At 40.5% G+C, this 27,515-nt stretch overlaps 1 protein-coding gene across 1 annotated transcript; it reads right to left on the bottom strand.

The window, feature by feature from the left end:
- Window positions 1-6,784: 6,784 nt before the first annotated feature.
- NEMP1 (nuclear envelope integral membrane protein 1) lies at window positions 6,785-26,759 on the bottom strand. Its single transcript, XM_039223103.1, has 9 exons — window positions 26,495-26,759; window positions 16,808-16,932; window positions 15,362-15,581; window positions 13,585-13,657; window positions 12,412-12,505; window positions 11,832-11,946; window positions 10,429-10,654; window positions 9,464-9,637; window positions 6,785-8,733 (listed from the first exon to the last, which is right to left on the bottom strand). The coding sequence occupies exons 1-9, from the start codon at window positions 26,757-26,759 to the stop codon at window positions 8,556-8,558; spliced, it is 1,470 nt and encodes a 489-aa protein (XP_039079034.1). The 3' UTR covers window positions 6,785-8,555.
- Between the last annotated feature and the right edge of the window lie 756 nt (window positions 26,760-27,515).

Consider the following 27,515-nt stretch of genomic DNA (forward strand, 5'->3'; position numbering starts at 1 on the left):
TGTTCCTGCTAAGGGTGTGGCTCACTTAACTCTTCACAAGCCTGAAGGCCCAGAGGGAGATGCTCAGTCACATGAGAAAGCCCACTCTAGGTAGGAAAGGGTACCTGGCTGGGCTTAGCTGAGGGGCTCAAGTAGAGTTCTTGCTCTACTGCCCTCAAAAATGAAGTAAGAGCAAGAGTGGAATTTATAGCCGAGAAAAAGCTTTCCAAAAAGTTGGGAATTTTGTCAAAGAGGGAGGTAGGCTAGAGTGTCTTCCTAGGAAAGAGACAGTACTTCCCTCAAACCTTCCTATCTCATTGAGAATCAGAGGGTGTTAATGACATTACTTGGGGAACTAAGCAGACAAAATCCCCAAATTCCCTCCCCCCGTGAGTCAGCCCCCACAAACAGACCTAAAGGTTAAAGTTAGTAATACCACCTGGCATCTGTATAGATGTCAGTTTCATTGACTCCCACCTATATAATTCTCACTGAATCACAATACCCTGTGCGCTAGGCAGTGCAGCTACTCACTCCATTGAAAAGGAAAATTAGAGGCAAATACTGAGGCTCAGAGAGGTTGCACAGACAGTATATGGCAGAACCAGAAACAGAAGGCAGCTTCCTGACCCTAAGTCAACCATAGGTTTCAGCCCAAGTCTTGGGACTTCTGATTTTAATCCTTCTGTGCAAGGAAACTGAATGAGACTCTGAGATGCTGCTTCCCGGGCGCAGCTAGAAATAGATGCCTCCAATAGATAAGAAACTTACCCTATCCTATTTTCCAGGGCACCCCCTCACCCACCCAGGAAAATTCCTAAACAACAGCCTCCCTCTGCCCACCATCCTCTCTCCCAGGCATGCACAAAGAGCAAATCGGGTCATTACACACACTTAGCTGAAGAAGACTTGACCCTCCAACTACCGGCCACAGCTACTTGGTTCAAGGTCCAAACTCTACTGCTTTCACAGAAGCACTCTGCATATGCCTGGCCCATCAGCAGTTCCATTATCAACCTGCCCTTACACGATTTATTGATCTACTATATATATCTGAAGGGAGAAAAAAAAGCAAGGAAAGGAGCTAGCAAGCTGAGTGAAAGTGCCATCAGTACACAACCCCATGTACAAGTGGAAGCAGTATCTATGTCAGAGGCAGAAAGGGCTACGGATCCCCTATTTCACATGGAGAAAACAGACCTGGGGTGAGAAGCCACTTTCCCAGGATCACATGACTACAAACCTGGCAGAACCAGAACCAGAACCCAGGTCTCCTCCTCTCCAAGCCAGGAATCCACAGCTGCCTACAGCTTGGGGTTTATCTGTGTGTCCACCCACTCATTTACTGAGTGCCTCCTATGTGCTCACACAAGAAAAATGATTCTAAAAAATGACAAGGCAACCTTAGGCTGAGAAACAGTGGCATAAACATCACAGCTGGGGTAACCTACCATCCTGGTGTGTCTGGGACCTGGGGTGAGATATCTGAACATGGGCACTTGGGATACTAAAACTGGGAAGGTTCTGGGCCGGGATGAATGGGTCACTCTGAATTAATGAGCTACAAGTACACATCCAAGTCAGTAGGGACTTAAACATTTGTCAAAGCATTCTCGGGGGTGGAGGAGGCAGGGAGGACGCAAGACTATGATCTTCTGATCCCCAGGCAAAACTGAAGAAACTGGAGCTTATTGGTCTTCCTCCACTTTGATTCTGAAACTCCCTTCTTCTTCTCCCCATTAACATTTCTAGTCTGCATAAAGGGCATGAGGGAACTTTGGGTGTGATGGAAATGCTCTTTAACATGTTTATGGTAGTGATTTACACAACTGTCAATCAACTCCATTTGTCAAAATTCAGCAAAACTTAAAACAAATTTTATTGTATGTAAATTATACTTCAAAAAAGCTGACCAAAAAAAAAAAGAAAAAACAATTCTAGGGTTGCCTGGGTGGATCAGTTGGTTAAGTGTCCATCTGACTCTTGATCTCACCTTAAGTCATGATCTCATGGTTCATGAGTTCAAGCCCCACAGTGGGCTCCTCGCTGGCAGTGTGATCTCGCTCTCTCAAAATAAATAAATAAATAAATAAATAAATAAATAAATAAATAAATAAAATTTTTTTAAAGAAGAAACAAATCTAGATCCTTTAGTGCTGATTTTTAACACAGTTGGGAAGGCAGTAATTTGATTAAACTAATTCACACGCAGAAGTCCTCCCAAGGGTATTCATTTTTAAAAGATGCCACACAATAAAAACACAGAAGTTTTCAGATTTGGTGAAGATGTTTGGTGGTAGAGGGTCTTCTTGACTTTCATAAATTATTTGCTGTCAATTAGTAACAATATTGATCAAGTACTCACTGTGTACCAGGCAAACAAGCTAAGTGTTTCACATCCTTGCTATTCAAAGTGAGGTCCACACCTCACATCAGAATCACCTGGGAGTTTATTAGAAATCCAGAATCTTGGGGGCACCTGGGTGGCTCAGTAGGTTGGAGTGTCCGACTTCAGCTCAGGTCATGATCTCACAGTTCAGGCCTCACGTTGGGCTCTGTGCTGACAGCTCAGAGACTGAAGCCTGCTTTGGATTCTGTGTCTCCCTCTCTCTCTGCCCCTCCCCCACTCATGCTCTGTCTCTGTCTCTCAAAAATAAATGTTAAAAAAAGAAAAGAAATAGAGAATCTTGGGCCTCAACCCAGACTTATGAATCAGAAGTCTGCATTTTTAACAAGCTTCCCAGATGATTCCTATGCATGTTCAAGTTTGAGAAGAACTTCTTTACACACTTTAATTTTTTTTTAAGTTTTATTTAAGTAATCTCTACATCCAACGTGGGGTTCAAACCCATGACCCTGAGATCAAGAGTCACATGTTCTTCTGAGCCAGCCAGGCACCCCACACTTTATCTCTTTTTGTCCTCATTAAAACCCCACGCGACATCTAGCACTTATGCCTTAAGTTTTTATTAATCCAATGATTAATAATCACATATGTCTCTTATTTACCTAGCATGGTTATAGAAAGGATAGGAGAGGGGCACCAGGGTGGTTCAGTCCGTTAAGTGTCTGACTCTTGACCTCAGCTCGGGTCATGATCTCACTAACAGCGTGGAGCCTGCATGGGATTCTCTCTCCCTCTCTCTCTGCTCCCTCCCACTTGCATGCAACCTCTCGCTCAAAATAAATAAACTTAAAAAAAAAAGAGGGAGAGGAGAAAAGATGTCAATAGCGTGCATTAATCTACATAAATTTACATACGGTCTACATCCTGATTCTTAGTCTTTCACTTACTGTCTGAAAAATGGACAATAGACTTCCATGTAGTCTAAATAACTGAGAGGAGAGGACACATACACAGAATTAATGCAAATGCTCTAACGGATCCCCAGAGCAAAGAAAGTAGCTAAAACATAAAAGAAGGTGGAAGGTATCAGACTCCTCCTATTGAAGCTGGAACTAGACATAACTTAAGTTTTTATTCCATGGCCCTTAATACGCACTACAGCCCTGCTCCCTCTCTCACCCTATACAAAGCTCTGGGCAGATATCCCACCGCTGGATGCACAGACCTTCCTCTCACCCCAGTGGAGGAACAAACGACATTTTATGCTATTAAAAAGAAAGAACTAGGGGCGCCTGGGTGGCTTAGTCGGTTAAGCGTCCGACTTTCACTTAGGTCATGATCTCGCGGTTCGTGGGTTCGAGCCCCGCGTTGGGCTCTGTGCTGACTGCCAGCTCGGAGCCTGGAGCCTGTTTCAGTCTGTGACTCCCTCTCTCTCTGACCCTCCCCTGCTCACGCTGTCTCTCTGTCTCTCCTAGAAATAAATAAAACATTAAAAAAAAAAAAAAGAACTAACGTACAAGGACTAGGAATAACCAATACATGTTGTTGTTTTTCTCTGTGAGACAGCATGGTAGTTACAACCTGTGCCTCCTGCAAGAATACGCCTTAGAGCTCTCATATTCTGACAAATCACCCAGTCCAAGGACAGAAGTAGACCAGGACAGCCCCAGGGTGGAGAGCGGTGGTGAAGAAAGAGAACAGATGGCATGCACCACCACCTCATCAGAAAGATGAAACTTAGAAGCTAATTGTTTCCAAAGATCCAAATAAGAAAAGTATATGTTCATTAAGAGAAACCACTATACAGTCTATAAAACTTTATTAAAATTGGGATTACTTTCAAACTTGTACAATAAAAATGAAAAAATATATATAATAAGACACTGTTATTTTTTCTTACAGAAAAGAGTGAACATGAGACCCATGGCAAAGAGCCATCCCTGATCATTTTGTTCCTTTCAAACATTCGTGAACATTTATTTTAAATATAAATGACAAGTCTTTTAAATAACACTAAGGCATTACCCATAGGCTAAAACTTACCCAGTAATTCCTTACCCCTGCTCTTTCACCATTGATTCTAGAAACTGAGTCAACTGCAGGCTGTAACAGTTCTAATACTTACATTATGAGCTATTATGTTAACATGATAAGAATGTTGCTCAGACTGTAGGAAAGTTCAGAGAAGATGATTTCACCATTTTCAAGTTATGGTCAAGAGTGTAAAGAGGAACATGACACACACGAGCAGGGATGTGGGAGCCCAAAGTCCCAAATTTGGGGGAGGCTGTGTGCCATTCCCACCCCCACTAAAGCTGTGTGTGATGTTGACATGAATCTACTTTACTTCCGGCAGGCTCTGGCTAACATCACATAAGGCACCAAACACCCTTTTCAAGGTAGTGACCATCTAGAATCCAACTCCACAGCAACTGAAACCATAAGCTAAGTTACCAAGAGACACCACTGGATCACCACAATTGCATAGGTTTCTCTAAAAATAGTAATCAATTTCTGCTACATCAAAACATAAAAGGTTTTAGGTGCCTTTGTCTTGTGCAAATGGCTATTTTATGTGTTTATTACTTGGTTTCAGTGCCTATGTAACATGAAGGCATAATAAATCTGTCAAACTGCCCTCTCCTTGGTTGAGATAAAGTTCTTGGCATTTTAATATAGGTTATTATCTCATATGTCAGACCTGAGTCCAAAGGAATACTAGAAGGACATTTAATTTCCTTTCCTCCTACTTCAACTTTCACTACTCAATTCAGAGAAAAGTTATGAGTACACAGCTAAGAACCATTTTTACGCAGGCATCCATCTGAGCCCGTCTTTTTTTCTGGAACAAAAAGATTGAGGGCAATTGCATAATCCATTCCCAAGCTTTTTATGGATATCAGAGCAGGGAGGGTTATCTGGCCTATTTGGGCCCTTTCATTCATCAGCTCTCTAATGTAAGTGCCAGGTGGGAATTGAGTTGAAGGGAACATTGTCAGTAAGGAAAGAGCTAGGTTTTGAATGGGATGTAACAGCACAAAATAGAACACTGGGACCCAAAGACTATGATCAGCAAAATCTCCTTTGTAACATCAGAAAGTCATGAATTTGGAGGAAGAAATAAACTAGTTTGGGGGCACCTGGGTGGCTCAGTCAGTTAAGCTTTTTGGTTTTGGCTCAGTCATGATCTCCTGGTTCGTGAGTTCGAGCCCCACATCAGGCTCTGTGCTGATAGAAATATTTTTTTAATAAAAAAAAAATGAACTACTTTTGGTGGGATGAAGTGGCTGTTAGGACTTCTTATTAGAAGACCTCTAAGTTGCTAAACTGTCCTTATTTTTGGTGATTGGTTCCATTGGTCTCGAGAAAGCAGTATGAGTGGGAAAGTGAAAGGGAAATGTTTTAGGCCAGCTGGCTCTCATAGTCCCATTAATGGCAGTCATGCTCTATATAACTTGGTCAGACCAATTAGAGGCAATAGATTTCCGATGCTGAAGAGACCCTGGTCCTGAAGAGGGCCCATTTATAGTTTGATATTTGCAAGCAAGACGCTGACATGGCAGCAGACGTGGCTCCAATGTCCAGCTCACTCCATGGTTATCCCTTCGATCCTTCCTGATGAGATCAGTCTGAGAGATGAGACTATGCTGGATTGCAAGAGCTGCAACTGCCAGAGAAAATTAAATGGGGGCTTCAAGTAGTGACTAAGCCAGCAGACTAAGTGGCCAAGAGAGAGACAAGAGCAGCTCCTGAAGAAGGCTTATGGAGTCAAGCAATCTGCAGGCACACAGAGGCTCTGAAGCATCTGGGGCAGAGCCATACAGGCAGGCAGGGCAAGGACACACAGCACGCCAAAGGGCACCGGGCACCGTCCTTCACTGTTTGAGAGCAGCTCTCATGCTGTGAGATCTGCCGTCAATTCTGCTGCCTACAGCTCAGTTCTCTGACGACCAGACATGGAGTAATAAGCAGAGCTTGAGTTTACTCACCTCAAATTCAAACATGGTGAAAAAACTGGTCTGGAGATAAAAACTATATTTCATAAGGAATTTAACTAAACAGAAAAAGAGGAGACTCTTTCCCTGCTTCACAGTGCTCTCTCACTGAAATAAAGACAAGAGTCAGGAGAAGTCACCCTGGAGGCAAGCTACCGCCTCTCTAAGGAGCGATTTGAGGGAAAGCACCAAAGTCGCCAGGTAATCCTGAGACCACCTGTACAGATGAATTATTTTTTCAAATTAACTTATGCTCAAATATGCTAGATCTTGATCTCTATAAACAGAGCAAAAAATAATATATTCCAGAGGTCTTAGCAGTTCCTCACAGAGGAATAAAATTTTACCATGTACATAATTTACAAAGGCATAAAGGTTTCCTGATATAAAGCTCCTTTGCCCTGCAACTTGAACCCACAGCAGCTGCCCAAATACTGCTTTTTCACTTTCTACTATATGTATATTTGCTGCCAACTGAGGTAGTTGTCACTTTAGGACAGTTTAAAGCTGTGGGAAACACTGGTGGTAATAATCAACTGGCCACCTGGAGGGGAGTCTCAGCGCTGACATTTTGGAAGTCAGCAATGAGCCCAGGGCCTTTCAAGATTATCTAAGTGGCTGGTCTGAAGGAGTCATTGCAGCTTTTTAAAAATTCATCTGCCTTCTCCATGATCATGGTAAACCAGTGAGCTTGATGCTAGCTACCTTCAGTGCCTATCTTCCTGGCTAGCATAATTACGGCTTCTTACAAGGTACGAGGGTGAAGATCATAAAGACAGAACCAAGCAAATGATAGAGACTTGGGAATTTGCTCCCTCATAAATGACATTGCTGGTTTATAAGGGTACTTTCCAATGGCAAAAGAATCTGAAAGTAATGCCACTGTAATAAAAGCAGCATGAATCTCTGGCCAGAAATGGAACTGCAAATAAGTATGCTAAGTTCATGGAGAAAATGTGTCTGATCCTGATGGCTGAATGAACATTCAGAGGCATGAAGATTACCTGGAGGTCTATTTCATGGTAATGCAAACTGAGGCAGCTACATAGCTATAATTTATATGTTGTATCAAGGAAACTTCACAGATAGTTTCAGGGCTTACAAATTAGCCAAACTGGGAGGTGGGGGGGTATGCAAGTGATAAGGAAAGGCTGAAAGGAATAGGAAACAAAGGAAGAGAAAGGAAAAGGAAAGGTTCTTGATTCCACAGCAACTCAAAGATATGTGTCCCACTGACAGGAAAAATGGAGAACCTGTAAAAAGCATTTAAATTCTCTAAAAATGATCACTTCTCCCAACTAGCAGGAATAATGCTACAAACCAAGAGGGAGAGAATGTAAGAAATGCATTTCCTTCACAGTTGAGGAAATAGATACTTCCTGAAAGGGCAAAGGGGGCAAGGAGGAAGGGGAAGGAAAGAATGTAAAGGTCTTTTTAAGATACAATTAAAAGTTGGGATATAATAAAAAGCCTGACAGACCTCCCCTACAGAAGACTTTACAAGCATGTTCCTCAAAGCAAGCAAGACTTAGAATATCGTACCGTGAGAATTCAAAGCTCAACACAACAATTCTGGGGCTTTAATGGATAATCCATATTAATAAACATAGGGGCCTATGGGTTTGTCAATCTGGAGCACTTGCTGGTTCTGGAACATGAATCTGTTACATTTAAAAATATATATTCATTTAAAAAATAAGACAGACATAAAAATCTATTTTCCTCTTAAAATAGCTAAAACAAGGATTATTCTAAAGTCACTGAAAGAAAAGCAGAAGTGAAGGAGGCTCAGATGTGTGGAGTTCTCTCTGGAAGATGCAGCGTGTGGTCTGAAAGCATTACTGCACACATATAATGGTTCTCACTTTCGAGTGCCAGCTATGGTGGCAGACATGCCACCACCAAATGAACTCTTAAGAAGAGCTAGAATGCCGTGCTGGCTGTGGCCATCCAGTTGTCTGTTTGTTTGTTTTTGTTTTTGAAACATAAAGGTGGGCCCACAACCAATGGGAAGCACTGAGAAGCATTCAATACTTGATCCACTCTCCCAGGGATCCCACAGAGACCACCAGGACCATTGCGAGGGAGGCCTCTTCAGGCCTCTAATTTGTGTGGGAGAATTTCTGCACTATCTCACCCTGTTTCAAAGAGCTGAGAAGCAGCTACACACACATGCAACATGAACCATCAGGTCCCACGCCAGTCCACATAAAAATAACCAACCACCACCTAAGTCAGGAGTTGATCTGCTGTGTGACAGTGGGGTACCGAGAATCTGAGCCCTCCTCATCAGTGGATGTTTCTTCAGAGAGTTCATCCTGGGCAATAATGCTCCCTAATCCATATTCCTGCTCATGGACAGAAACTTCATTTGGTGTGAGGTGAGAAGAACCTTCCACAAAATCAGCAAATCTAGAAAAGAGAAGACAATAATCTTTAAGAACCTGCCTTCTGCTCTTTCAAGTTTCCTTTCAAAATAAGAACAAATTGAAACATCTGATGCACTCACAACTCAAATTATATTAAGTCTAGCCTTATTCTGGCAGGCAAGTAGACTAAAGCAAGAAATAAGGAGAACAGGAAAGCTGGGATCATAACCCAACAATCCCTGAAATGCCATCCTGCTTAATAAGCACTAGCCTACACTTTTTTTTTTAGTTAGGAAAGTGCTAAGGTTCCTTTAGTCACCTGTAATCCTGATAAGAGAAGATTAAGGGGCATTACACATTTATTCATGTTTATGGCTCTATGACCTTTATGCCATCAGGACTCCAAACCGAAGCTTCACATACTTATTGGTACAGTTGCTCCCAAATAAAAAAGACCCCTCCCTGCCCTACACATAGAAAAATTCAGACACAGAGAGTAAGGCAAAACTATCACAGGGGAAAATTAATATGGTCCTGGAGTCTTCTCATCTCAGTGCTACAATCAAATCTAGGGTAGATAGTTCCTTGAAGAAACAGAAAACAGGCTACAGCTTAACATATGATGATACATGTATCCTTCTGTCAACTACTCCTAGGTGAATAGGAAAACAAAGCCACCAATACAAAATGATTATCTAGAAGTATGATCTCTGTTAAAACTCAAGGTCACAATTAGCCTGATAGATGCTTAGCACAGCTGGTCAAGGATTTACCTCTTTGGAGACTGGATTCGAGAAACAGTCTTCCAGGCAGAGCAGTCTGGACTGTTACAATATTCTCGAAGCTCCTCTAAAGCCTTTCGGGTCTCCACCTCTCCTTGTATCCGATATTCTTCTTCTGTCAGGAGACGAGGGGGGACAGTCTTTTCTGTTGCCTTACACATCTTTCTGTGCTCACCAAAATAACATCATGAATCATTAATCAGCAATTTTTATTCAGCCTGCCCTCTAGCTCCCTTCAGTGAGCCAAGTATACAGCAGAGAGCCTGGGCATTACAAGTCATCATTCCCACCTTTCTTCTATAGACACCTTGACTTATAATATACACCTGACATGTGAGACTAGGAATGACAAGTCAGAATAATCCATATTATTCACTAATGTGGATAAATTCACTTATTTGCCAACAAATGACAGACAAAATATTTATCTTCCAATAAGTGGAAAAATGACAAGAAAATGATGGTATAACATTGTGGTCCATTAACTTGGATTCCCCAAACTGAAGACATCATCTTGACTACCTAATAAAACAACCACTGATAACCTCAGAACCTATGACCATTCCACATTCACTATGGAAGATGATAACACGCTTTGAAATACATCTGAGGACCAGAACTCGCAGAGCAATCTGAGAGCCAATGTGAAATATTCTGAAACCTGGTGACCTGAGGCATGTGGTGTAAAAGTGATATACTCTGCACCACCTAGTGGTCACAGGGACACATGACACTTTACTGGAAGCTTTTATTTTATATAAAATGGCTAGAATGAAATTATAAAAATGCCCAGAGAGACTCTAAAAAGAAAGACTCGGAAAGAACAAAAGCAGAAGCATAATACAATAAATTTCCATTAACAAAGAGGTTCCCAGGTCAACACCTCTGTACCCTTTTGCCGCAACTGCATCCCATATTGCATGTTTCATTACAAAGTTATATTGCCTTTCAGTCACCTGTAGGTGATGTACAGCCACTGAATAGGGTACTCCAGGTTCTTAGTACACAGTGCAATGATGATAATGGCAAGGGCAATGTGTGGTATCTGGATACCGGAATACATGAAAAATAGGCCCATCAACTGCAAGGTCCAGGTCAGCAGGTTGATACTTCGTTCATTCTCCAAGGGCCCATACTTGTAACAGACTGCAAAACTCATGAATCCAACTGTGAGGACATAGCCTATGAGAAGAGTTATCAGAAAACATTCTTTTTCATCTATTACTGGTAAAAATCATTTGTGTGGGGAGCAACAATCCATTCACTATATAGCACCTATTGAATTAGGAAAACGGACAAGATCTTTACTCAATTATTCACACATTTTCATTACTCAAATATATTTATCTCTTTAAGTTTCTACCTTTCTGTTGCTCCCAAGTTTATTTGGTTCAAACGGAAGACTGAAGTTACATGTTGAACAACACTACAACAGTCTGTTTAAAAAAGCCTAGGGGCACCTGGTGGCTCAATCAGTTAAGTGTCCAACTTCAGCTCAGGTCATAATCTCACAGTCCGTGAGTTTGAGCCCCGCATCTCGCTCTGTGCTGACAGCTAGCTCAGAGCCTGGAGCCTGTTTCAGATTCTGTGTCTCCCTCTCTGCCCCTCCCCTGCTCATGCTCTGTCTCTCTCTCAAAAATAAACATTAAAAAAAATGTTCTTAATTTAAAAAAGCCTAATATATGAAAATCCAGATTAATTACCTCTCAAAAGGTAGATTAAGGGTTACCATCTGTATAAGCAAAGGATCTTCAGCTTACAGAAACATTCATGTAGAGTCCTTTACTTCTTAAGGTCTTTAAGTGGACTTAAAATACAATTCTATTGGGGCGCCCAGGTGGCTTAGTCGGTTAAGCGTCCGACTTTCACTCAGGTCATGATCTCGCTGTTCGTGGGTTCGAGCCCCGCGTCGGGCTCTGGGCTGACTGCCAGCTCAGAGCCTGGAGCCTGTTTCAGAGTCTGTATCTCCCTCTCTCTCTGACCCTCCCCTGCTCACGCTGTCTCTCTCTCTCTCTCTCTCTCTCTTTCCTAGAAATAAAACAGTAAAAAAAAAATTTAAAAAAAAAAATACAACTCTATTAATATAGTCAATTAATATAGTCATTTTCAGGAAAATGCCTATTGTGTAAAGAGAGGTGTACTTATAGACACCAGCCAATTAAAGTCTTCTCCCTGGCAACACCATTTTCACTTAATGTGACAACCGCACAGAGTTAGGAATAAAGAACTACGATTCTTAAAAATTAATAAAATAGAATGGACTATGAGCTCCTGTAAGCAAGCAACACCTTTTCATGATCAAATGAATTAAAATAACCCATAAACATATAAAAAGGAAAGCAAAACTGACAACACTTACTTAAAAGATACTGCCAGTAACACCTCCAGATCTCTTGTAAATTTTTTAAAACTAGCTGAATGAGGTACAGAGAAAAGGACCAGCCTCCCACCAAGATGACGTAAATGGGACTTTTCTAAAACAGAGTAGAAGTGAAAACAAAAAGTTACAACAGGCTTTCTAAACATAAAAGAAGCAAAATGGAACTATCATTTCAAAGAACTTCAACCTACTAAAATACACAAAAACCACATCTCTTAAAAAGACATCCTTTATATTTAAAATGGTATAGTCTGCAAAGACCACTGGGAAAATGAGGTGCTGAGTAAGTTAAAAGCCTGGCTGTGTGATTAGCAAACAGGAAGGAGACTTTAATTCCCCACTATGCAAAGGGATTTTAAATGAAAGGCAGAATCTGTATGTAATCAAGCTCCAAGTTCCATCATGGAAAGTACCTTTCTGAATCAAGGAAAAAGTAGGAAGGACATTGACTTATCAGCCACCAATGCAATTTTCAGTGCTGTAAGATTATTCAACAAAATAGTCCCTCAACTAACTATCCAAGCTCATCCTGACTGCATTTGAGGATTCCGCTACTTACCTTGGGCATAAACTTGAACAGTATGAAAATGAGGATTAGCAGAGAAGCCGCAATTCCCACACTCATCCCAGTGGAATAGTAGAAGATTTGGCTTCTGCAGAGAGAAACATTATATCATGACTACGTGTATATTCTTCATACATGGCATCATTCAAAGTAGACTATCCCAGCCAAAAGACAGAAAAAAGTCTAAGATTAGAGCAGGTATTTGTTTAAAACTTGAGGTGTCAACACTGATGGGACTTGGTACAATGTAACTGCTGCCAGATTTTGAGGATTGATATCAGTGAGGCCCCTCAAATACCTCCCAACAATAAGCCTCTGCTTAGTCACCCACTCCCATCGCAGCATCTCTCCCACCCCAATTTTTAATGAGTCTTTCTTCAGAACTGCATGGCCTCAGTGGGGAAAAGGAAGGTACAGGTATACTATCCTACTGGAGACCGAAAACTGGAACTGAACTGATTACCCAGAAAGATAACCAGACACACAGCCTGGAATAGAGAGAGCGCCTGCCCTATTCCAGGCTCTTGGTGCCAGACTTTCCTCCTCCTCACTGTGAGTTTCTCTCAGGACCCCCAAAATAAGGAACAACTTCTACCAATCTCACTGCAGCCTGACTTCCAACTCCAATTGTTAAGCTTTCATTCATTATTCCATAAATATTCTTTTCACTTGTGTACAAAGTTAATGTTGATACTACCCTTGTTCAGTGTTTTGTTTAGTTATCTGTATGTTTTCTGCATATTTGTACATGTCAGTTTTACCTACCTTAGCTAGTAGGTTCCTAAAGGCAGGAAATGAATAAGTGGTTGGTGTTTGTTTTTTTACCTCTGAATGGCATGAAACTCATCAACAAACTCATGGCCCTGTAAAAATGGGGACTTAACACGTTATTTCCAATGGTGAAAAGGGTGGTGATATATTGACTAAATCCCATGACATGATGGTTCAACCTAATCCAAGAATTTTATTCTTGCCAATCTTATTCAATGTAAGAATATAGCAAAATCCTAACACCTACTAAAGTATTAAAAAATATTTTCCAAGCAGGCAGTGGCCTAGCCATAAATCTCATGGAAAAGGAAAGAGCAGCACCTAAAGTCTTCATGATAAAAGCCAAGCAGGGTGGGTCTAAGCCTTGTCATTTTGCACTCTAGCCCAGGAACCTACCTGCTCAGCAAATCTCCACAAAAAAATAGCACAAGTCCAAGGAGGAAAATGAAGAAGAGTTTGGGGTCAAATCCTGAAATAAATAAAGACTTCTGTTTAATAGGGGAAATGAACAGTTTAAGCCTTTATAGAATAAAAGGCAATGTTGGCATTATTAGTCAGCTAATAAAACATAGTTGACCCTTGAACAACATGGGTTGAATTGCCCGGTTCCACTTATACGCAGACTTTTTCTGACAATACATCACAATACTATAAATGTATTTTCTCTTCCCGTGATTTTCTTAATAACATTTTTTTCTCTAGCTTACTTTATAGTAAGAACGCAGTATATAATACATATAGCATACAAAGTATGTGTTAATTAACTGTTTAGGTTATCAGTAAGTCTTTCGTCAACATTAGGCCATTAGTAATTAAGTTCTGGGGAATCAAAAGCTATATGCAGATTTTCAACTTGGGGGGCAGGGTTAAATCAGCCAGCACACCAACCTCTGTAAATGCAAACAACCCACCTAAACAGCATTGTAAATTCCACTTAAAGCCTGGGAACCCTTCCAAATAGAAAATATAATTATTTTCTCTCTCTAACCTGTGCTTTTCTGGAGATCTTATTTTTGTTTTGGCTACCTAAGCTAAGGCTAAAAGAAACTAACTTTGCTTTGGATGGAGCCAGGCATAATGCCATCAGCGCTTCATGCAATCGCCCACAAGGGGTCTCTACTACTCTGGTTTTCATGCCTTCAATCACTCACAGGTTCGGATTCAGCAGATTTGCCTAGAACTTTGGGTCCAGGCCCTTTGTTGTTCTCTAACTGGCTGCTTTTCTTGCCCAACACCACCTACTTCCCTCTGCTACACAAGCACTGTATTGGAAAAGCCTACACTCAAACACATCTCACCCAGGACCAGGGGGCCCAAGCAGAGGCCCCTCAGGGGCATACCAGACACTCCCACAGCATTCACATTCAAGGGCTCTGAGTCTAGGGGAGGTCCACAGACAGAACAGGAGCAAGAAGAATCAGTATTTGTAAAAGGAACACCACCACCCCCTCCCAAAAAAGGCAAATTCTATACAACCAAAAAAATACCGTGGAACCCTAGGACTTTGTAGCAAAACCCAGGAATGTTTCTGCTATTCGCAACATCCCAAAACCCTGGGTAGTAACCAAAGAGAGACCAAAAGTCAGAAAATAAAACAGGATAACGATTCCAGTCCTCTGTGAAACTTTCTTAAATACATTCAGAAAAGGGAAAACTTTTCCAGTTCCATTGAATAAGCCTTAAATAAACTGTAGTGATCTTCAAAGTTACTTATGGTTCCACAAATCTTTGTTTGTGAAGCATTAATATTCAGTTCTACTTTCTTCAGTTTTTATTATTTAACCATTCATGTCTTCAAATGTAGGCCTATACATTTCAGGACATCTAACTGTCTAGAAGTGCCCAGAGGGCAGGAATAAACCTGTCTTACTCTGAAGAACACTAAGCAGATCAGCTCAGGGCCACTGGAAGTATTAGGAACACAAGTCTTCACAAATCTAGGTAAGGAGACATTCAGAATGACCTAACGTGAAATCTCTATCCTAGGCCTAAAGGATTTTATGTGGGAGAAGGTCTCTCTCAACTGTCTGGAGCAGGGGTATGCTCAGGTTATAATCAGAACCAAAAGGGAGCTAGTTGTCTTGGGCTGACTTCTCTGTCTCACTACTTACACTCTCCAAAGCTCAGTCCTGTTTCACTATAAAATCCACAGAAAAACAGAGGTAAGACTTACTCCGGGTCACAATGACACTGTACTCGGTGTCTTCCTCTAGAATCTCAACTTTGAGGCAGGTTTTTGTGCTGTATAGGCCCACGTTAACATAAGTATCGTTCAATTTCTCTTTTAAGAAGGAGGAAAAAAAGTTCCAGATACTAAACTGCTCTAACTCCTTCAGTTTCTCTTCATTCTCCACCTGGGTGATGCGTACCAGTTTGGAACTATTTACCCGGATCTGTAACACAAGTAAAATCAGGATGAGAAAGAAGCAGAAATTTTAAATATTCATAAATACAATTTAAAAAACCTTTAGAGTATATAACTCTAGGGTAGATATCAGTAACAGTGCCAGTTTTCCACAAGGCTTATAAGAAATTTAGAGATGCAGCGGCTAAAACATAATTGGGCAAATAACACTGCACATGGTACAGAGAGGCAGCTGTTAGGATGTCTTGTTGTTACCATGAGCTGAATCTACTATTAAGCCAGAACAACATGGTGGGGGGGGGGGATGAGTGTGGGGGGAGACTTCCAAGCTGAAAGACTTAGCACTACAGCTATTTATGAGAGAGCATACAAAACAAGTATCTGGAATATTAAGAAAATTGCTAGGGAAAAAAAAAAGAAAAAGAAAAAAAAAGAAAATTGCCAGGCAGAAGGCCGCCCTAGAAAACTGAAAATGTTTCCCATAATGACAGGCTGAGAAGTTCAACCCTCCGTCACAAATCACTGATTATGGGTAAATGTTGGTTATAATGTGTCTCAGATGGAATATGATCTTTATATCAGACAATAAAAAAAAGAAAATTAAAAAACCCCACAAGCCCACCCTTATGTTTACGATGTGAACAACAATGCCCTTATCAGTAACTATGCTTATACCAGCAGCAGGGTTTCCAAAAGGACTCATTTTGTTCAATCATTATTACAGCCAGACATTCTTGTTTGCCAGGTGGCTTAATAGTGTTACGAAATAAATGAAACGAAAGTCATCCTATCAAAGGGAAACTTCAGGCAGGGGGGTAATGAAATATTTCGTGTAGAATCAAAACAGAATAGGAACAGCAAGGCAAAAGAGTTTACATCCTGATAGGCACGCAACAGTTTCCAGGCCGAAGAAGGCATAAGGCCTTTAAAAGAAAGAGGGGGTTGGCGTGTGTGTGCTTATGTGTATGAAGGACAGGGAGGAAGAGAAGAAAGCTTCTTTGGGAAAAAGAGGAAGGAGGTTACTTCAGGGTCAAGTATTTTAAGTTACTTAAGGGAACAAAGATAGAGGAACACAAAGCAAGCATGAATGCGTACTGATGAAAACACAACTGAGGATAATCTGAGCCCTAACAAGGTTGTTGACAATACTTCTTTTCCAATTGTGTGTGAAGGGGGAAAATGTGTCAAAGTACTCCCTAATCACAGACAGATATTCACAGAAGCTGCCCCAGCCAGGGGCCTCCAAATTATTACCTGTATCCGTGTCCACACATCATGCCACTTGGGGATAAGCACATTTTTATAACAGAACTGTTGCCTGTCACTCATATTATAAACTTGGGATTCCTTAAGCATGACCACGTTTATGTCAATTCCAGCTTTATGCAAAGAAAGGAAATAAAGATTAGGATAACAGAACAAGCTAATAACTACAACCCATTACATAAAAAGAATTAAACCAATCACTATTTTTTTAAATTGAAGTATAGCTGACATACAATGTTACATTAGTATCAGGTGTACAATACAGTGATTCCAGGAGCATAGCTATGCCTTATGCTATGCTCACCACAAGTGTAGCTACCATCTGTTACACTATGATGCTATTACAATACCAGTGAAACAAACCAATTTCTTAAGGTTAAGGTTAAAATGTCAGTGATTGAGAAACAAGAAAACTGAAACAAGAGGGGTGCCTGGGTGGCTCAATTGGTTGGGTGGCTGACTTTGGTTCAGGTCATAATCTCACAGTTCATGGGTTGGAGCCCCATGTAGGATTCTGTGCTGACAGCTCAGAGCCTAGAGCCTGCTATGGATTCTGTGTCTGCCTCTCTCTCTGCCCCTCTCCCCACTTGTGCACATGCTCGCTCTCTCTCTCTCAAAAATAAACAAACATTTAAAAAATTAATAAAAAAAAGAAAACTGAAACAAGAAACAAGGCAGTCTTATTTCCATTAAATTTAATCATTTAAATGTTATAAATAGCAACTAACCCAGAATAAGCAGTAATAGAAGCTACTATTAAGCGTTTATTAAGACAGTATGTTGTCTTTCATTTAACTCTCCAACAATTCTATGAGGCAGGCACTCTCATGATTGTTGTTTCACAAATAAAAAACTTGATGCTTAGAAGGATTAAGCAATTTGCCCAAAGTCATACAGCTAGTGAATAGCTTAACTGACATTCACACCCAGGTTCTGCTTCCCTTATAAAGGCAGAGTTAAAGTAACCCCATCTATTTATTTTCCCTATCTCCTGAATAGGATGAACAGACTTGGCAATGTTTTTGCATATATAGTACTTTAAGAAGATGCTGAAAGATCACAAAATCACGTTTTTCCAGCTGTTTTGTTTCAAATTTTATGAGCAGTCAATTAACGTATGCAGTCCCTCTCATTTTGCCAAGATAGAAGATTCTCCATTCAGAAGTTTGTATTCAATCTCAAGGCTTACAAATGACCACTTTCTCATACCTTTCCACCCAAGTTTGTACGAGCTACCTTCTTTACCACAAAACAGTTAAATAACTTTTTCCTTGAGTTCTATATTGTACTTACCAACTTATTAAGGGCTACTCTAAGTGGAAATGCAGTTATCACTTTGATCTAGGTATAAAGATCGATAGATTTAAATAAACTAAAAAACAAAACAAAACCTTAAGAAAGCAAAGTTATACGCACAAAAAAGGCAAGGATGCCTGCCAGTCCAAAATGGTTTTAGTTGAAGCTAGAGACAATTTTGAAGTTAAATTTAATCTTAAACCTAAACATAAGAGCAAAAGTTATAAAACTCTTAGAAAAAAACACAGGGGTGGATCGTCATGACCACTCTAGGCAATGGTTTCTTAGATATGACATGAAAGCATAAGCAACCAAAGAAAAAACAGATGAATCAGAGTGCATAAAAATTTAAAACTTTGTGTTTCAAAGGACCTTGAAGAAAGTAAACAGATTAACGCACAAAATGGGAGAAAATATTTGCAAATCATATATCTGATAAAGGTCTACAATCCATAATATATAAAGAATTCTACAACTCAGCAATAAAAAAGAAACAACTCAACTGTAAAAATGGCCAACGGATCTGGATAGACATTTCTCTAAAGGAGATATAAATAATGGCCAATAAGCATATGAAAAGATGTTCAACATCATTAGTCATCAGGGAACTACAAGTCAAAATCACAATGAAATACCACTTTCCACTCACTAGGAAGGCTAAAATCAAAGAGGACAATAACAAGGGTTGGGCAGGATGTGAGAAACTAGAACACTCAAACATTGCTGCTGGGAATGTAAAATGGTGCATCCTCTTTGGCAAACAGTTTGGCAGTTTCTCAAAAAGTTAAACATAGAGTTATTGTATGATCTAGCATTTCCACTCCTATGTATATATCCAAGAAAACTGAAAACATGTTCACTCAAAAACTTGTACATGAATGTTCATAGTAGTAATATCCATAAATAACTAAAAAGTGGAAACAATGCAAATGTCCATCAACTTATGAACTGATGGATAAAACAAAATATGATAGACCCACCTGTTCAGTGGAATATTATTTAACCATAAAAGGAAGTACTGATACATACTACAAGATGGATGAACCCTGAAAATATCATTCTGAAGGAAAGAAACCAGATCAAAAAGACCATATATCGAATGATTCCACTTATGTGAAATGTCCAGAATAGGCAAATCCACAGAAAAAGAAAATAGATGTTAGTGGCTGCCAGGAGCAGAAGTGAATGGGGAGTGACTGCTAAGACATATGGGGTTTCATTTTGGAGTGATGAAAATATTCTGGAATTAGCCAATGATGATGGATGCACAACCTTGTAAATATACTAAAAACCACTGAAAGGGTGAATTTTATTATACATGAGTTACATCTCAATTTTCTTAAAAATTCAATCTTAATATTGTAAGGAAAGAAAAAGTTTTCCTTGATCCTCTTAGGGTCCCTGGCTGGGTCTGAAATTTTAAACTGATACAGATTAACAACGGAAAAGCATACACATTTAATAAAAGTTTAACGTGACACAAAAGCCTTCGTAAGGAAATGAAGACCCAAAGAAACAGTTAGACCTATGTACTTTTATGCTATGTTTGATAAAATGTGGACAGCTATGAAGGAATATGGTAAAGGGTATGTGGCAATTGTAGTAAACTTGCTTAGATTCCTCTCAAATGCCTCTGTGTCTTAAATTCCTCAACGTATAAGGAGAGAGGGAGGGCACCTCTCACAAGATTTTATGGTCTGTTTCAGAGAAGGATAAGGTGGGGAGGTCAAAGAGACCTTCCTGCTCCTGTGTTTTCTTAAACTCCCTCAGCTTAAAATATATAATATGCCAAGATACTACATCTTGGGGTAGCATGCCCTAAACCCCCGCTCCCATCTGTCAGTTTCTCACTACGGTTTAATCCAGTAGTAACTGGGATTTCCTCCTAGCCTATCTTTCATAAAGTGAAACCTTTTCCAAATCCTGTTGACATTTGTCTCACTAGCAAGCACATAAATGTACTGAAAGAATATCCACTCACAAATATGGTTCAAGAGTTTATTCACTTGGCTCAGTCAGAAGAACATGCAACCTTTGATCTTGGGATTGTGAGTTTGAGCCCCACGTTGCGTGTAGAGATTACATAAATAAATGAAACTTTTTAAAAAAATGTTTATCTTCTCCTGGAGAGTATAAGTAAGGTTATGTGAATGCTAAAACTACTGTCCTGAGAAATTCATGGAGGCATACAAATACATTGGGCACCATTTTTTAAAAAAATGTTGTTGACGGGGCACCTGGGTGGCTTAGTCGGTTAAGCGTCCGACTTTCGCTTAGGTCATGATCTCGCGGTTTGTGGGTTCGAGCCCCGCGTCAGGCTCTGTGCTGACTGCCAGCTCAGAGCCTGGAGCCTGTTTCAGTCTGTGACTCCCTCTCTCTCTGACCCTCCCCTGCTCACGTTGTCTCTCTTTTTTCTCTCCTAGAAATAAATAAAACATTAAAAAAAATTTTTTTTAATTAAAATAAAATTAAATTAAAATTAAAAAATGTTGTTGAACAAGAACCTGACACTTCCTTAAAAGAATATCCAGTCTATGTACAAAGTCTGAAGTGGAAATATGCACCTGTCCAATAAAAAAACAAAAGCAAGAGTCACACTTGTTACTCCCTTCTCTCCCACAGCACCAAGTAATAGAACACTACACCTTTTTAAGCCCACTATTCTTTTCAAGAAGATAGAAGATACAAATAATGTCAACAGCACAGGGAGTTTGAAAAATTTAATGCCAAGAAAAGGCATTATTGTTTTGAAACGAATTTTAAAATTCTGACACCATTTTCCTAAATAAATAAAATTATTTTATAACCAGCAACATCTTTTAAAATCTAGTTCTTCCTTTTCCCAAGTTACATAACATTCAAGGGAAAGAATTTTAATTAAGTAAATAAATGCCTTGAATAGCAACCTCCTGTGGAAATCAGCACCTTGGTCAGCCACATCTTTGGAAACTCATTGAGAGGTGAACTATACCAATTCAGCCAAAACGGCTAATTTGTAGAACAATCACCACTCCAGCTATAGCTTAAATTGTTAGCAACACAGAACTAAACCAAACGACCTTAAATATATATAAGTTGTCAAAATGCTCATTTAAAATGTTGTGCTTCCTGTAGCAAAACGATATACACCACCTTTCTTCCTCTCCCCGCCTAAGTGAGTTGGCCAGTATGTTAAAAAGTAGAATGAATACGCTTAGGTCATGATCTCGCGGTTCGTGGGTTCGAGCCCCGCGTCAGGCTCTGTGCTGACTGCCAGCTCAGAGCCTGGAGCCTGTTTCAGTCTGTGACTCCCTCTCTCTCTGACCCTCCCCTGCTCACGCTGTCTCTCTCTGTCTCCTAGAAATAAATAAAACATTAAAAAAGTTTAAAAAAAAAAAAAAAGTAGAATGAATAAAACATTCAAGAAAATGCTTTTGAGCCCAAAGATTTTGGAAAATGCCTTCATGGAATGTAGTGAATCATAACTTGCTTATTGCACTTAAAGCAATTAAATATTGCAATTAAAGCAGCTATTCAAAGGTTAATAACTTTATACTTGCTTACAATCCTTTAATCAACAGCACTGATCACTTAACATCCACAGGCAGAATCAATGAAAATGATTCATAATATGTGAGGACTGGAATAGACCCTAAATAGTCATGAAAAACAATTTCTTTTATTTATTTATTTTTTACATTTATTTATTTTTGTGAGACAGAGAGAGACAGAGCACAAGTGAGGGAGGGGCAGAGAGAGAAGGAGACAGAGTATGAAGCAGGTTCCAGGCTCCGAGCTGTCAGCACAGAGCCTGATGGGAGGCCGAACTCACAAACTGTGAGATCATGACCTGAGCCAAAGTCGGATGCTTAACCGGCTAAGCCACCCAGGCACCCCGAAAAGCAATTTCTTAAATAGCCTCTGTTCATTTCTTAACTTAGTTTATACTTAAAAGCCTTCTTAAAAATAAGCATCTTAAACAGTGCACTTAGCAAAGAATCATTCAATGGGATGCTGGGACAACTGGTTATTTGGAAAATAAAATCTATCTAAAGCCTCACCTCACACCAAATCCTAACATTAATTATAGATTAAAAAAAATTAAAGTATACCATAAAAAATGATATAAATTCAATTTTGGAGGGCTCTTTAAGCATAAAAGCTATGGAAATAAGAATAAAATGAAGCGACTACATAAAAATACAAATATATTTAAAAAGGTAAAAGGGATCTACACTTATTGCGGTAAACATTGTGTAATGTACAGATTTGTCAAATCACTATGTTGTATTCTTTTTTTTATGTTTATTCATGTATTTTTTTTTTTTTTTGAGAGAGAGAGCAAGTTGTCAAGGGGCAGAGAGAGAGAGGGAGAGAGAAATTCCAAGCAGGCTCCACACTGTCAGCACAGAGTCCAATGCACAGCTCGAACTCATGAACCATGTGATCGTGACTGGAGCCAAAATCAAGAGTCAGATGTTTAATCAGCTGAGCCACCCAGGTGCCTATGTTATATACTTGAAACTAATATTACACTGTATGACAACTATACTTCAATAAAAAAAAAAAGTAAAAGACAGCAAGCAAATTAAAGAAAATTTTCAATAAATAAATATATTATAAAAAAATATATACCCTTGGGGCACCTGGGTGGCTCAGTGAAGTGTCCGATTCTTGATTTAGGCTCAGGTCATGATCTCTTGGTTCCTGGGTTCGAGCTCTGCATGAAGCTCCCCATTGACAATACGGAGCCTGCTTGGGATTCATTCTCTCTCCTCCCTCTCTCTCTCTCTCTCTACCCCTCCCACAAATGCTCTCTCCCTTTCTAAATAAATAAATAAACTTAAAAACATGCAAAGAAAAATAAGACACTTTTTAAAAATATTTTGTCTCTTTTTGGGACATGACTACTTTTTCTTAATGTTTATTTACTGATTTTGAAGGGGGGGGAGAGGCCGAGAGAAAGAGAATCCCAAGTGTGCCAGTGCAGAGCTTCATCTCAGAAACCATGAGATCAAGACCTCAGCCAAAATCAAGAGACGGACACTAAATCGAACACTCAACCAACTGAGTCACCCAGGTGCCCCGACACTACTTTTGATCTATCAAATTAGCAAAGATGTTATAGTCTAGAATATCCAAAGCTGGCAAGCATATGGGTCACAAGCAAATAGTGCTGATAGTGGTGTTTTCACAGTTGTACCTGAAACCGGTACAACTTTTCAGGAAAATATTTCAGCAAGATGTTTCAAGGGTCTTAAATATGTTTTAGCTTTTGATCTAATAAATCTGAGAATCTATCCTAAAAATATAATCAGTAAAAAATTTATACGCAAAAATGTTCACAAAGTGTTATCTACAACAAAGAAAAACTAGAAACACCACAAATATCCAACTAAATGTTAAGTTCAGAAACATTAAGTAAATGGTCTGTCCAAAGAACAGAATACAAATAAAAATAACAATTATGAAGAATTTTAAATGACACAAAAATGTTTTATGGTACAAAACAATTAAGAAAACTATCTCTAGTAATAACTGGTGGGCTTCAGGGAAGAGAACTGGATTGCTGACAGGTGTATGAATATATTACCAATTCAAAAAAACTTTTTTAAAGATTTTAAGTACCCCACAACCCAGCAAATGCACTACTAGGTATTTATCCAAAGGATAAAGATGTGCTGTTTCAAATGGACACTGGCACCCCAATGTTTACAGCAGCACTATCAACAATAGCCAAAGTACGGAAAGAGCCCAAACGTCCATCAATGGATGAATGGATAAAGAAGACATTGGGGTGCCTGGGTGGCTCAGGTCATGATCTCACGGTTCATGGGTTTGAGCCCTACGTCGGGCTCAGTGCTGACAGCTAGCTCAGAGCTGGAGCCTGTTTCAGATTCTGTGTCTCCCTCTCTCTCTTTGATCCTCCCCTGCTCACACTGTCTCTCAGAAATAAATAAAACGTTAAAAAAGATTTTTAAAGGAAGATGTGGTATATACAATGGAGTATTACTCAGCAATCAAAAAGAATGAAATCTTACCATTTGCAACTACGTGGTTGAAACTAGAGGGTACCATGCTAAGCGAAATTAGTCAGAGAAAGACAAATATCATAGAACTTCACTCCTATGAGGACTTTAAGATACAAAACAAATGAACGTAAGGGAAGCAAAAATAATATAAAAACAGGGAGGGGACAAAAACAAGAGACTCTTAAATATGGAGAACAAACAGAGGGTTACTGGAGGGGTTGTGGGGGGGGATGGGCTACATGGGTAAGGGGCATTAAGGAACCTACTCTTGGACTATGTGCTAACTAATTTGGATGTAAATTTTTAAAAATTAATTTAAAAAATAATAATCAATCAATCTTTTAAGTAATCTCTCCATCCAAAGTGAGGCTCAAACCTGCAACCTCGGGATCAAGGGTGGCATGCTCTACCAACTAAGCCAGCCAGGTGCCCCCAAAATTTTATTAAAAACATGGGGAAAACTACCAGGCTAAAATGGATTGCCTCTGAATGGAATAAAGAGTGAGGGTTTTCTCTACTTCTTTATACTTAATTGTTCATGCCAAATAGTCTAAAATAAACTCACATTATTTTTATAATCAGAATGAGAAAAAACTTTCTACCTTTTGAAGTACTGTATTTTGTCTTTAAGTGCCTCTGACTTTTAGAAAATTCTTGTCTATAACTTGATTGTCTCTTTGTAGCTGCCACCCACATGATCTACCAGGCCACGCAGAATATCATCCCAAATTCACCCTTCTCCAAGCTAAGAAGCTCCTGTTCTTCTCAATAAAGAAATAGTGCTGTTTGAATCCTGACTAGGCAGAAACATTTTTGCATATATTTTCTCTTTCACAGAAACAATCCATAACCCCATTTTAGAGGTTAACCATGTGACCCAAGTTCATTCAGATCATATGTAGCCCTTCAGGGCACCTGGGTGGCTCAGTCCGTTGAGCGTCAGACTCGGGCTTAGGTCACGATCTCACAGCTCATTAGCTGTCGGCAGAACCCCTTCAAATCCTCTGTCCCCCTCTCTCGCTCACTCTTTCTCACAAGTAAATAAACATTTTAAAAAATCCTCTGCACTCTTAAAACTTAAAAAATAATAAGTAGCCCTTCAAATGTTACTCTGGGCCCCTGCTCTGGAAAAGTACCTTCCTGGATACCTCCGTCTCCCCCCCAAAAAAGGAGTTCAGGAGGACGTTACAATTTGGAACTACATCCATGTATCCTGAGACACCCTTAAAGCTGCAGCTAAGGATAATTGTGACAGCCTGAGATAGGCAGCAAAGGAAGGGAGAAGTGAGAGCATAATGTGTTTACAAGATATGATTATCCTTAACCGCGTGAGTTTCAACGCTCTCCAGTAGAACTTGGAAACCTTGCTTATTTTTCTGTTGTGCGTTTGATAAGAGGGTAGAAGGAGGTGGGTTTTTTTTTTTTTTTAAGAAAATGCTAGGTTTTATGAATTAGAGCAGAAAAGGTAAACAGTTCAGTTTGAGTCCAAAGCCAATTATCCAACCATAGGTAGATACCAATGTTTGCTTCAAAAGCGAATAAACTTCCAAAAGAGGGGCGCCTGGGTGGCTCAGTCGGTTAAGCTTCCGACTTTGGCTCAGGTCATGATCTCATACTTTTGTGGTTTCGAGCTCCAGGTCGGGCTCTGTGCTGACAGCTAGCTCGGAGCCTGAAGCCTGCTTCAGATTCTGTATCTCCCTCTCTCTGACCCTCCCCTGCCCACGCTGTCTCTCTCTCTCCCTCTCAGAAATAAATTAAACATTAAAAAAAAATTTTTAAACAATCAACTTCCAAAAAAAAGCCTATCTGATGGTGAATGGTATTTTATCTTTTACTTTTTGGAAACGCGAATTAACGGCGCCAGGTCCTTCCTATAGGGCCGGATCTTATAAGAACGTAAGAAGACATAAGACAGAAATCAATCCATTTCGGTGAATTAAAATTATCCGTTCAGCCACCTGAGTCCTGACAGAGCATACGCCTAGAAGGTGTTGCTAATTTGCTGAATGAATGGAATGTCCCCTTTCCAGTGGCAGCTCGGCCTGCCAGGAATGGTACTGGGGTCCCCTTACTCTTAATCAGGAAAATCTAGGCCTGTTCAGCGCGACGCAGCCCCAGGACCGCTCCTCACCCAGTCCAGGCCACCGTTCACGTCTCGGCCAAAAGGCTCCAGCCTCCTCCCCACTCTGGGTAGCTCCCCCAGGCCTCCACAAGACCCTAACCTCTCACTGCAAACGAAGCTGCTTCCTCCGCCCCACGCCCGCACCCCACTGCAGAATAACGGTCCACACCCTGGGGACACTCCCCACTTTTCTAAATATAATCCCCTCAGCACCCGCCCCCACGACAGCTGCTGTCCCGGGGGTACCTGAGCCGCAGGCCAAGCAGCCGGAGAGCACGAGGAGCAGCCGCACTGCCCCACCGCCCCCATTGCCTCCAGCCCTCCAGCCCCCCGGCCCGGCACCAACTGCCGGTGAGACCGCCACTTTCATTCCTCCCGCCGTGGTCGCCTCAAGCCGCCTCCTCTTCACGTGCCTCTCCCCAGCAACTGGCCGGAACAGGCAAGGCCAGCAGCCTATCCACTGCAAGACCTGCCCCCTATCAACCAATCGGATGGGCGGAGCCTCGAGCATTCCGTCCTTTACGGACTCTATAATCCCGCCTCTTAGCAACTGCTGCGAGTGGGCGGGAAAAGCAGCTCTCAGCCTATCAGAAGACGGACCCTAACGTTAGCAATGGCGACAGGAAGATCCCACCCCCAAACAACATGCTTCCGTCTCCACTTTATTTACAGCTGGTGCAATTGATGGTAAGCTTAACCAATAGAAAATCAGAATGGGCGAGGCCTCTACCAAATTTGATATTTCCCTCAAAATTCTCAGAAATTCTTTCTGTAGTCTTTCTTTCCTTTTTAAAAATTTTTTTTTAATGTTTATTTACTTTTGAGAGAGAGAGAGAGAGAGAAGAGAGAGAGCGAGAGAGCGCGCACAAATGGAGGAGGGGCAGAGAGGGAGGGAGACAAAGAATCTGAAGCAGGCTCCAGGCTCCAAGTTGTCAGCACAGAGCCTGACTCAGGGCTCCAACCCACGAACCCCTGAGATCACGACCTGAGCCAAAGTCGGAAGCTTAATTGACTGAGCCTCCTAGGCGCCCCGTCTTTCTTTCCTTTTTACACGATCTTTTTGTTATGGGTAACTTACCCTTGAGACCTCTTTATAAGTAGGGTTCTGACAGGACAATTTTTTTTAAGTAAGACCATGTGTCCTCCAAAGTCCTAGATAATTTAAAACAAGTCACACAAAAAATTATGTCAGTGTTTTATGGGAATAAACATTATTCAAAAAGGTAGGCAGGGGGTGGGGAGAGTGTCTGGCTGGCTCAGTGGGAAG

Source organism: Hyaena hyaena, unplaced genomic scaffold (genome assembly GCF_003009895.1).
Source record: "Hyaena hyaena isolate Hyena2069 unplaced genomic scaffold, ASM300989v1 scaffold_1279, whole genome shotgun sequence".
Lineage (NCBI taxonomy): Eukaryota > Metazoa > Chordata > Mammalia > Carnivora > Hyaenidae > Hyaena > Hyaena hyaena.

Coding starts and splice junctions, on each gene's coding strand:
- NEMP1 (XM_039223103.1), bottom strand. CDS start 26,759: ATGCTCGAGGCTCCGCCCATCCGATTGGTTGATAGGGGGCAGGTCTTG. Junction 10,655..11,831: donor TTACTGGCAGTATCTTTTAA/GTAAGTGTTGTC, acceptor CTCTTCTCATAG/GCTATGTCCTCACAGTTGGA. Junction 9,638..10,428: donor TGGCTGTACATCACCTACAG/GTGACTGAAAGG, acceptor TGGTGAGCACAG/AAAGATGTGTAAGGCAACAG.